The 13104-nt window shown below is 37.1% G+C and overlaps 1 protein-coding gene and 1 pseudogene across 2 annotated transcripts in view; one reads left to right on the top strand and one right to left on the bottom strand.

Moving 5' to 3' along the window:
• Slc4a4 (solute carrier family 4 member 4) overlaps positions 1–13104 on the bottom strand; it is a 360460-nt gene that overhangs the window by 83834 nt on the left and 263522 nt on the right. For both annotated transcript variants that reach the window (XM_004646547.2, XM_004646546.2), the window contains exon 14: positions 2841–2911. In XM_004646547.2, the coding sequence (XP_004646604.1) occupies positions 2841–2911 (71 nt within the window). The remainder of the gene's footprint in view (positions 1–2840; positions 2912–13104) is intronic.
• Positions 5015–5181, top strand: LOC111814108 (annotated as a pseudogene).

The raw sequence follows: 13104 nt of genomic DNA, 5'->3' as shown, positions 1-13104 counted from the left end.
GCCGGCGCAGGGTAGCAGGAAGCTCTCCACACACTCACCAGACCTGGGCTAGGACTGGGTCTCAAATCTTTATTCTAATAATATACAGTTATGTGATCTAGGACCAGAAAGATTACCCTCTGGAACTTCAGTTTCTTTCATCTATAAGATGGACCTAATTGTGCCAAGTACTTTGTGCTAATGATTTTTTTTTAATTTGGTACAGAGTCTCAATACATAGCTTGGACTCATAGTAATTCTTCTGCCTGAGCCTCCTCAGCACTGGGATTATAGGGATACACCTCTATGCCTAGGATTCTGTAGGCTGGCACAGCATGCAGTACCAGAGATCAAGCTCGGGTCCATACACTTGCCAGGCAGGTGCTTAGACTGCTGAGCTATCTCCTCAGCCCTGTGCTAATGATTATAACACATATTAGGTTATATGATTATAATACATGTAAAACATCTTGTTTTCTCTCCATGTGACTCTCCTTAGCCACACTCTACATTGTTGATCACTTTCCTCTGTGGCCGATCATCTTCTTGATCAGAAAATCTTGGACACAACTGACTTACATGATGTTACAGTACAGGTTCTTCTATGTCCTGAGTCTTCACTGACCTTGAATGGCTAGGACCAAAATGTTGGCTGTCCTTGTAGCCCTTCTTTTTCTCCAATTTTTGATCTGCAAATTTAGGTTGTTAATCTTCCAGAAAAGAAACTTATTATTATTGCCCTACCACATAGGCAATTGAGCTGAACCTCACTATCTGTCTGAATATCAAACATTTTAGGCATAGCATGGAACAGGTATTTCCCATGAAGTATTGATATGTTAAACTTTAAGTGCTTATAGAATATGAAGAAAAAAATTTAAATAAAAAATATTTTAAAAAATAGGAATAAAGAGTTACATATTTTTATACAGAAATTTAGAAATCTAACCACATACAGCATGGTAGCCAGACAGTCCTGTGACATTTTTTTCTTGTCTCTTGTTTTCATGTATTACCCTTTTACTTTTTTAAACAAACATTTACTTGAGAGACAGTATGGCAGTAATTGTTATATCATGACAAGCAGTACATATTTGGAAGACTAGAGTGACAGGCATTACAAGCATGGTCCTACTATTACACATTGCTATCTTCAGTGCAGTTGCTTAGTTCACAGGTATAAGTATATATAGTCAGGGTGAGAATTCCACCAATTAACTGCTAGCTTCAGTAACATGCTGAAGATTCTCAGGATCATTGCCTTACATATCTTGTGCATATAAATGCATGGCTTTGCCCCTGTCATGTGTCCTAGCTTTTCTCCTTGCCTTCTCTTCATTGTCCGATCCTCAAGTTCTTGCTTTCCTTTTAATTGTGTTATACCTTCATATTTTTATTTCTTCTTTTGAGTTCTTATACTGGGGAGACTATACAATTTTATAATTAGGTGTCAATTACTAAAAAAATGACTTAAAATTCACCAACACTAAGGCTTTCCTTAATTAGTTGTAAAAATACTTTAGTTAGGAAACAGTGTCTTTTTAAGCAGTAAAAATAAATATTTTATTTTTACTACAGGTAAATGTATGATTTTAAACCATAAGAATTTTAGTTAAAATTCTGTGAAGTCTAGATGGAAATATATAATTGTATTGGGGGAAAAAAAGGGGAAAGTGCTGCTTCAGGCTTCTGATTATGCTCCTTCTGTGCTGCGTATGAACCGAAGAATATCAATTTCCCAGTTATAGGAACAGAAAGCATAATACCTTGTATTGTTAGAGTGCCCATCTCTTGCCTTATATTTTAGGCAAGAATTTGGGCCACAAGTTCAGCCAGCTAAAAGACTGAAAATTTAATTCTTTTTTATAGGTGATCTTTAGGACACTATATATACAAACTTACTCTCTCTCTCTCTCTCTCTCTCTCTCTCTCACGCACACACACACACATATTATCTATCAAACATGTAGAACAGGGAGGTAAGGTTTGAAGAATTTCAGAAAAAAAAAAACTAACTGTAAGGAAAAAGGTCAAGAGAACTGCAGAACATGAAGACAAGAGAGGAATGGGGTCAGGAAAGAGTTGTCCAGGACAGACACAAAGCACTGTCTTTGAAAGGGATGTTGTGGGCCCTCTCTATGTAATATCTACAGCAGACCTTCTGTAGTCTCCCGAGAGATGGGCACTCTATCAATACAAGGTGTTATTCTTTCTGTTCCTATAACTGGGAGATTGATATTCTTTGGTAAGTGTCCATATTTAGCACAGAAAGAGCACAATCAGAAGCCTGAAGCAGCACTTTTCCTCTTTTTCTCCAATACAAAAGTCTCCTTCCAGTGTGTGGCCTTCCATGCAAAACAGCTCATTTTGAAAGCTTAGTTCCAGTCCCCTAAAAATCCTTGGTTACAAGCCATGGGAAAGGAGATCATGTGATGGAGTCACAGTCCTTTCTAAGTGACAGGGGAAATGTCCTTCTATAATCACTCTTAGTGAAAAGAACACAGTGCCACTGGGCTAGTCAGAAGCACTCTGGCACCCACTAGACAGACAGGACAGCCTGCTCTCATTTTTCTGTGACTCTGGCTTACAAGGTCACAATTAATGGGATCCAGGAGTTAAATTCTTAGGAAGGTTTGAAAAGCATATCATACAATTAAACACTGACTTCAATTTTTTTAACAAAGCTTCCACCCTCCAAATGCTAACTAGAGCAAAGAAGAGTTTTCTTTTTTCTCTGACAATCAATGATTATTAAATGTTAGGATTTATGAATGGTAGACAATACCATAGTATGGATATTACAAATAAGATACAGGATATACAGTAAATACACAAAGGTTTTAAAATATTAAGTCACTTACCAGGTCAGTAGAAGAAATAGTTGGAAAATCCTCTGGGGGCAGGGTGGCATCAGTAGGTAGTGAGATATTAACTGTAAGAAAAGGATAATTCTTTTACCTTAAAAGTAAAATAGAAGCAGTCTAAATAAATAATTAGCTTCTTTTAAAAACAGCTAGGCATTTAAAATGCCTTCTGTAACAACACAAGGCATAATGAATTTTGATTTATCATAACTGTCCCCTTTTCAAGATAAAACAAAGATTTAAACACACCTGTTGTGCTCTAATACAATAAGAAACAACATTAAGTATTTAAGGAAACAACATAAAATTTATTCGTTTTTAAAACACACACAAACACACACACACACACTCCCTGTTACTAAAATACAGCCCAGGGGCTGGAGAGATGGCTCAGTGGTCTAAAGCACCTACTTGGAACAAGCTTGGCAAAGTACAGGGACCGCGGTTCGATCCCCCAGCACCACATGCCAGCCAGCTGCGCCCCCTGGTGGGCTGAGCTGGCCACACACACACACACACACACACACACACACACACACAATAAATAAATGTTAAAAAAAAAATTTAAAAAATAAAATAAAATAAAATACAGCCCATACATTTTGGCTGTTGAAAGAAATTACTGCTAATAATCAAACTGACCACTGTCTTCAAGTACATTCTCAGAAGTACAATTTCACAAATCAGAGCATCATTAAATAAGAATTTACTAATTTGTATTTTTGAAAATTTAGACTACTGAGAAACTATATGTGTATAAGTATGTGAAAATTAAACAATCCTATGTAAGTATAATGGGGATGAATAATTTAATTTAAAAATAGTTTTCTTTCTTTTTTTTTTTTTTTTTTTTGGCAGAACCAGGGATTGAACTCAGGCCATTGTGCTTGCCAGGGAAGTGCTTAATCCACTAAGCCATCTCCCTGGCCCCTAAAAAATGTTTTCTTATGAAAGTTATTTTCACAGAATGTGGCAACTTCATAGATTTAGGATGCCACTTATAGAACTTTACTTATTAAACATACCTTCCCCTTGGTTTATCAAAATTAGAATACTTTCATTCATATAGTTTTTTATCTTTTATTCATTTTCATGAGAAAAAAAGATAAAATAGCAATGAAACAGTTTCAAAACAGGCTGTATGACAGTTATAATAATTAATACATTTCATATTGTTGTCTTCATAATAGCTATTCAGAGCACAAGATGTAGACATGATTTCTTCTTACCAATATTAGTACAAACCTTTCTTCTCATTGAACTAAGAAAAAGTAGCTGTATATCTATCCAAACTATCTTATAAATGCATATAATATATTTTTCTTTATTAAATAAAATTCTTTTCATCTCATGGGAAGCTTCCTTTATTATAAAGTAAACAGTTATTCAGAGACTATTCTTAACTTATAGCCATATGAGGTGACACCTCAGATTGTCTATGAAGAGCACATAGCCCACCAACATTCAAAAAGCAGACTGCTGCAAATTCCCCACCCTCTAATCCAAGTCCTCATGTTACCTCTTCTGTTTGTCATGTCTGAGAGCCCACCTAGAGAAATCTGAGAAGAGAAATGCACAGGTTTATTTGATGAGTGGAAGTCAGGATATGAGACCCATACAGGAAAACTAATTTTGCCTAAAATCTATCCAGTATGGTTGGAGACAAAAGAGGAATTAAAAAATGTTTACTGTCATATAGAAAGCTAGGAAACAAATGAAATAAGAAAAACAAACTAAAGAGCCTGGGAAATAGCTCAGTAGAATAAGTGCTTCCCTGGCAAGCTCAAGGGTCTGAGTTCAATCCCCAGTTCCACCAAAAAAAGAAAAAGAAAAAGAAAAAACAAACTAAAGAAGACAAACTTTTGGTCTGGGTCCCCATTCTGTTCCATATGGATCCCTTTTGACCTTGGGCTCTAACTCCCAAAAGGAGGGACTGCGGGGTCTCCAACATGGCACATGGTCTGTTGGCTTCCTCTCTCTCAGGATGAATCGCATGGAAAAATTAAACAAGCTGAAAGATGATTGGCTCAAACAATGAAACAAGCAAAAATCCATTCCCAAAAGAAATATATTAATATTTAGTAACAAAACCTACTCTTTTATTACTTTTTGTTCTAAAAGGCTTAAGATGAATTTGTTTTACATACTCCACTTATTTAAAAACATCTTATATCTCTTTTCAGCCTTTTGTTTAAGATCAAGTGTAGTATCTGTTCTTCTCAGTTTAAGAACATCTAGAATATGCTGTACACATATTTTTATACCCATCTATAATACATGGCAGGGACTCTGAAGCAAGACATGTCAGGTGACTTCTGCAGCATGAGTCACAAATAAAGCTGGTACCTCGGCCATGTTCAGCAGTTTGATTCCTCCTACATAGCATTTCTAATCATCATATCAAGGCAAATTCTGTGGCCACAGAACTTAAGGCAGGCCAGGACAGCCAATGTTAGATGGTATGACTCTTAGCTGTGAGCTAAGATGGCTGAGCCACTTGAGCTTTTGAAGACAAACAGCAAATGTGAGATCACAAGCGGCTATATAGACGGTGTCTGGGAAACTGCTCTTCCTGAGGTACATCCTTAATGCAATTTCATGACCTCCCTGCCATAAGACATCAAAGATCCTTTCTCAACACACCTTCTGCACTAAAACAAGGGTTAAAGAGTCAGAGGAAAGCTATTCAAGCCTTTTGTGAAACTAATATTGGATAATAGAGATCAGAACTACACTAAAATAGGATTGCAACATGAACTTTTATAATTGCTAAGATTTGGATACATATCAATTCTGCTCACTTTCTTTTTTTATCTTTTCAGTTTTCCTCTAAAGTTAAACTATTAAACATATTGGTTCTCAAAAATCCCAGAGGACCAGTATCTGAAAAACAGGAAAAAGTATGACACATTCTCTATACATTTTAATGAACAACTATTTCAAAAGAAAGACTTCAAAAATAAGCATATAATAAAGCATTTCCCTAAATACATTTTGGCAGGATATTCAGGTCTATAAATAAGATTAAAAGTAAACTTTCCTAGGATCATGGAGAAAAAAATGATCAGTTACACCGAGGAGCTTGGTCTAAAAGAACCACTGGCCACTATTTGGATTCAGACACACAATGTGAATACTTTGGCAACCAACTGCAGAATGATCCATTTCTGTGGTACCTGCAATATCCTTAATAAAAATTCTGGAAAGGCCAAATGGAAAAGCCTAAATGTAGCGTGCTCTGTCCTCATTATTTGTCCCACACCATGGCTAATAAAGCAAGAATATGGCTAACCAATTATTGAGACAGTCTCTCCCATACTTAGCTGCAGGGAGTTTCCAAGGTTGCTTTCAGTTAGATATTTACTTGTTCCTCCTTTCCATGCATCAGCTTGAAGCTGATCCTCTGGAACAGGGGATGCTATTAGTGACAGAAACTGCATCTGTGACTTTCCATCATAAATGGGCATTTTTTATGTGTAAAGAGAGCTCTGGAGAAGAACAAGACCAAGTAAGGCTTCAGCTGGGGAGTGGCTATGAGCACAAAAGGGAGGTGCCGTCTTTAATAGCAGCATCAGCACATCTGATGCAAAGAGAATACAGGTGGTGCTACACAAGGCTGTCCTTGTGCTGGTGAGCAGTTATCAGGAACCTTTGCAGAAACTGTGCCATTAAACACACACACACACACACACACACACACACACACACACTCAGCTGAGGCCACAGGTCAAATACAGACAGCAACTGCTCACTGAGGACAGATTGTCTGCTCCGAGGCATGACCACCTTACAACATACAGAAGGGAGCATTGGAAATTTGTTCTAGATTCTGGCTCCACCAACTTCTGTACATAGCATTCTCAAACTTCTTCACCAACAGTCTTGAGGAATTAGCCCACTGCTTTTGGCCGCAGGTCCTTAATGGATTTGAAATGCTGATTAATCTACCTAGTAAGGCTGCTGAGTGGATTAAACTGCATAACAAAGGCAAAGCTGCCAGCACAGTGTCCATACTAAGAAAAGATGCAAAGATGATAACAGCTCTAAAACCTGAAGAAAGCACAATTCATAGGGAGAATACTAGCTACCCCTTATGGTTTTTGTGATGATTAAAATGCACATGTTATATACATTTTATTTTAAAAGTCTGGTGAAATGGCTGGCATTTACAGGATTCTTGTTAAATAATATTTGCCTAATTTGAATGTGTACCTTCAACATAGTTTCTAAAACTGTAGTAATGTGGAACTAACTTGAGGTGAGCAAGAAAACCTGGAAAATTATTATCCATGATTACAAAATTTTAATGTCTTATTCCATTCTAGTTCAGCAACACTTTAAGGAAACAGAGCTAACTGGAAAAGAGATAAAGAATATAAACACACTTCTTGAGATGTGGTCATGTCTTATTTATTTAAGGATATGATAACTACAGCACATTAGTATCTCTTCATAAAGTCCAGCATTTTGCTCTAAATTTCTAGATCAATAAAAGAAAAAAAAATGGTTTTTCCAGGATGGCAAAGTAAAGCAGGAAAATTCTATGAGAAGTAACTGTAGAGAAAATTTCCTGCCACTCTTTCAGCCTTAAGTCTTAAGGTTAGTTTTGCTTATTTAGCAACTACTGCCACAAAAACTTCCATCTCCATACCCACCTATTATTATATTTATGATATATTATAAATATTATTGTAGGGAAACTTCTAAGTATGTATTTCATGCAAAACCTAAGCTAGAGAATTTTCCAGGTCCGGTGATAATCCAAATTCACTGCTCCTCCTTTTATGATTTCCACAAGCATCATTCAGAAACTGCCAAAATATGGGTTAGGAAAGTAAAAGGAAGCTAAAACAATGGATGCTTTAAGGATCTGTAGTTTTCTCAAAAGAACATATTATCATGAATGATAAAGCATCAACTGTCCTGTTGAAGGGTTTTCACAAGTGCCAGCTTGAGCAGTGCTATGCCAGCACTGGTCCTCTCTGTCCTGACCACTAGTCCATGATTAACATAACATAAAAAAGAGGAGTGCACACAAAGTAAAACTGCATGTAATATGCTTTAGGTCACTGAAGACAAATGAAGGTCCTCTTTCATTTCCTCATTTTCTTTTAATAGGCTTAACTATGAAATGCATATCAACTAAAGATTACACCACAGGAGACACAATCCACCAGTTCCTTTTATAGCTATAATGTATCAGCACATCGTATTTAATAAATAATAGAGTAATAGTAATAGCAATAATAGGATAACAAAGAAATCATATAAAAGAAATGGTTTTAAGGGTCTACTGTAAGGGCTAGCAAGATAGCTTAGCAGACTGAGTGCCTGCTTAAGTAAACACAGGGACAAGGGTTTAATCCCAGGTACTACATGCCCTGCTGGCCCTGCCAGGCATGCTGATCTGGCCACTGAGACTGGATGTGGTGGTGCACACCTGTAATCCCAGCCCTGGGGAGGCTGAAAACAGGAGGATCACTACGAGTCCAAACTGCATTGTGAGATCTTCAACCAAATACATTATAATAATAATAATGATTAATAATAATAATAAAGTTAAACTGTGGTGATAACTGATTCAGAGCATCTGGAAACCTTCTGATATAAGATATAGAAACAGAAGCCATGGCTATTTCCAATCACTTGGCTTGGTCTGCTGGTTCCTCACCAGTGACAAAGCCAGCTTTTGCTCAGAGAGGATGACAGTCATTAACACTCAGTGCCTGAGAATGAATTTCCTCCTCTGAATCAGTCATCCATTATTAAGCATGTTCTCTTGGAACAATCAGCAATGAATCAATAAAATACATCTCCTCTGTTAACAGTACACTGGCTAGCCCCTCAAGGCTATTTTTCTTGCTTTTAGAATTCATCACTTTCAGCAAGGCATCTTTCTCCTGCAAGAATAAGACCAACACCTGGTCAGGAAATTTAGTTTGACCTTTTCTAAAATACTAAAATGCCCTGGGTACAATCATTATAACCTTCACACATTAGGCAAGTGAAAAAAGATACTGGAATAAAAATTTACTTCTAAAGTCTGGTTCAAACAAAAATAGAACATCTATTCACACAAAAATAACTGACACTATTAAAAAATACTATCTTTTATGAAAAGTAATATGTCTAAATATTCATATACATGTTTTCTACTTAATTGCAAATGGCACAATTCTTCAAAAGCAATGAAATAAATTCTCACTAAACTTTCTATGATGAGTACAGGAGAAAAGAAAAAGCAAAAAGAGACATGAAAAGATGAACAGAAGTCTCCCTAGTACAATATTCTAGCATTTGTTTTTGAATGAATTATGTAGATATTTCTTAGACACAAACACATTGCCTGTAAAACTTTTAAAAAGCTTTCTACACAACTAACATCTTTAAATTCAGTGGAACTTAGGCACTGAGCTCCTTAACTTTTTTGCATAAATAGAGCTTCAAGCGTTTTACAACAGTCCACACTTGTACACTAGTAGTTAATTATTTTAGGGGACAGGGCTGAAGTAAAAGCTTTACTTAGTAACTATTCCTAGGAAATTTTCTCAACAATTAAATGTTTGAACTTCTTCAAATACAGCTAAAAGACTAAACTGTGCCATCTTTTGTAAGATGATGAAAAGGCATAAATTTTTATCAGTATTTATTAGGTGCCAGGCAATTTTACATATACTATGTCATTTGGTGTTCCAAGTTAACCTTTAAGAGTGCATGCAATTACTAAATACATTGATTATGAGATTTATACAGAGTTTAAACAATGAATCAAGCCCCCAGTCATATTGCTGGGTAGGTCAGAGATGAAACTCAAATTTAGCTTTCTTTTCTCCCAAGCACATGTTATTCATATTTTATCACACACAGAAGTTTTTACACTAAGATGAAATAAAATATGATGAGCCATACTTCATTGTATATTGGGATTTTTTTTGTTTTTGGATTTTGAACTGAATTATCTTCTTTCATACATACTCCTGCTATGTATACGTAACTACCAAGGAAGGGTGGGGAATATGCCATGAATAGTCTCCATAGTCTTTAATAGAGATCCCATATCTAAAAAATGGAAATTTAGTGCAAAATCATACATTCATCCAAGAAAGTTTTACATAATAAATCAATTTCTTTCTTAGCTCTTCAGTGGACCTGGAATATAACAAAGTGTTATCAATCAATAAGCTGAGCTAAAAGGAAGGAAAAAAGTGGATTAAGAAAAGGAAAATCAAGGCATGATGGTTTATGGAAGTGAGTAAGGTGAGATCAAGAAGGAGAAAAAGAAGAAAGACTAAAAAATCTTAATACTTTGTGGGTGTGAAGAGAGCCTTCTTATAATTTTAAAGACCCCTCACTTTCATTAAGCAAACTTACTCATGGCTTAATTTGCAAGCCCATGACTTTCTGGGTAATTGCTGGTTTATAGTTACACACTATATTGTTCCAGGGTTGGAAAACAAGCTATCAGCCAGTTTAAATATTATTGACTCATTGTTTGAGCTTTTCTACTAAGCCCCATGAAAGGCTGATCTTTTGTTGTTTTGAGAATACTCACTCAAGCTGTATATACATCTGCATTATTCTCTCACTAACATTTTCAGTCTGTACTAAAGAGTATTAACTTTATGATGGTTCTATATGCTTGATACTGGAACTATTAAGATTATAGGGAAGTATGCTTTGGCCCTTAGTTACATGTAGCCAACATGCAGAGATCTTTCCTTGAAAGGGATTTGCATACATCTTTGTTGTATGCTTTACAAGTAAACATACAACTTATATTAATATAAGTCATTCTTGGTTTCATATTACCCTCACCACTAGAAACCAATGAAAACAGTGAATGCAGGTCTGTATTAGCCTCAGGAAAGTAGACATATTTTTTGTATGTGACAGTTGTGCTGGTGAGGCCCTCACAACCAGTTGTGTGCCAGCACACTCAGCCAAGGATAGCTGAGAGGAAATGTATACTTCTTTAGAAATCCTAGTGGAAATCATCAGAAGAAAGAGGAAAGAGGAGAGAAGAGGAGAGGGGTAAAAGAAAAGGAAAAGAGAGAAGAGGTAAAAGGAAGAGGGAGGAAAGACAGAGACAGAGAAAGAGACAGAGACAGAGACAGAGACCAAGACCGAGACCGAGACCGAGACCGAGACCGAGACAAATAGAGACAGAGACAGAGAGGTGACTAGGAAATGTCTGTAAGTTGAGTGTTTGGCCATCTGGACTTCCCTGCGTGCACAGGCTGAATGGCTATGGGGTTTGCCCCTTCTCAGAAGAATTACCCATAGTCGTGTCTTTCCAGAGAGCACACTGAACTGGTTCTAATAATAATACCTGTAATGCAGTGAATACCTGTTCCATTCCGAGTTCTAGAATTATGAATCACGGGTATTCTAAACCAGCATACATCTTAGTGCTTCCATGTTCACCTGACTCTTTAAATTTCCACTTAGGCCCTCTGAGCTTTGCTTTTAAATATAGGTTTTATTTGACTGTGTGTTGATTTTCCTTAAACAAGACAAAAAATATATAGAGCAAAATAAAAGATAGTAGGAAACAGATCTTTTTGATACAGGGAAGGAGATCAAGAGATGGAGGGAGGGGAAGAGGATGAAAGAAAGGATTAGGATGTGTTGTGTGCAAATGCGCTGGTGCACTACAGTGAATGTAGCCACTATGTACTGCCAACATTTACTAATAAACCAAAAGAACCTCAGAGTGTGAAGCCCAAGACTCCCTCTGCTTCCTCCCTTGGAATAAGCAGTCTCAAGGAGAACCACACCATTGCTCTCACTGCCCTGCTGCTATGTGGGGGCTTCTCAGGATTTTCCACCTGGGGTGGCACAGCAGCATAGTGTTGCCACCAGGGAACTGTGGCTAGTCTCACACACCCTGCCACATGCAAGAAATACCTGTGCAGCATGTTGTTCATGTTTCACCATCATAAGGGTTTTGCATCTGGTCTACAATATGAGCATGTCTGTTTTACTGCCAATGAGAAAAAGTTTCCCTCACAACCCTGAAGTCAAAGTGGATATTACATGAATTGTTCCCAACTGACACCCCAAGTTCACACCACCCCTAGAATATTGCTGTACTTCTGGTGCCGTGAAACTATGTGACCCCAAGTTGTGCAATCAGCCCTAAAGCACCATTGCCAGGTACACACATCTACCCCTTGCTGTACAAGAGCAAATGTAAAGGGCTGCAAGGTCAGCCAACATTTTGGCCCTAGCCTTTCAAGGTCAGTGAAGACTGAGGACATAGGAGAACCTGTACTGAAACATCATCTAACTCAGTTGTGCCCCAAATTTTCTGATCAAGGAGATTATGGAGCCATAAAGGAATGTGATTGATGATATATAGTGTGTCTAAGGAGAGTCACATGGAGAGAAAACTTTCTCTCAGGCTTTCACAGAGAGAAAATTGGTCAAGCAATGGCTGTGACTCATCCCCATGGCTGACACTGACAAAGGATCTACAAAGTGCAGTACAGGGATACAGGATAAATCCTGAGGGGACTTGACTGACCTTATCAGATACAAAAGTTACATTTCTTGTTATATAGGTCATGCTTTATCTTGAGCTTAACCATCCAGCAGAAAAGTATAAAAACGATGTATATAAAGTAAAGCTATATTAATATGCTGAGCTGTAAAAAGCTCTAGTCAACAACCTCTGCAGATAACCCATTACTATTGTGGACTGCTGGACTGTGTTGGATTGTTTTGCTGAATTCAAGCACCTATAGTATTTAGATGCCAAGAGAATACCCATCTCTGACAGGACTGAACAAAAAAAAGGGGGATACAAAGGAAGGACCATTTTGTATATGTATATACAGAATAGTTAGGATAGATATACAGCTACTTTCCCTTAATTCAATGAGAAGAAAGATTTATAATAATAGTGTTTGGACAGGATATCCTGTCTGCTTCTTGTACTATGCATAACCATTAAGAAGATAACAATGTACAATGTATTAATTATTGAAAATGTCCTATTAACCAGCTTTGAAACTGTCTTGGGGGTCTGCCCCTTAGCTCAGTTCTTTAAGTGGCTGCTTCAACAAAGCAGTGAGGCTCAGGTTGCTGTGGTTCAATCCCAACAACTCAAGCCAGCCAAACCTGCCCTGAAGGCATTCGGAGCAAAGAAGAAGAAAGAAGAAGAAAGAAAAAAAGAAAGAAAGAAAGAAAGAAAGAAAGAAAGAAAGAAAGAAAGAAAGAAAGAAAGAAAGAAAGAAAGAAAGAAAGAAGAAAGGAGGAG

The sequence above is a fragment of the Octodon degus genome, unplaced genomic scaffold (genome assembly GCF_000260255.1).
Source record: "Octodon degus isolate 3935 unplaced genomic scaffold, OctDeg1.0 scaffold00269, whole genome shotgun sequence".
Taxonomy (NCBI): domain Eukaryota; kingdom Metazoa; phylum Chordata; class Mammalia; order Rodentia; family Octodontidae; genus Octodon; species Octodon degus.
Note: the sequence above shows the minus strand (reverse complement) of the source record. Positions and strands in the feature narration are given on the sequence as shown.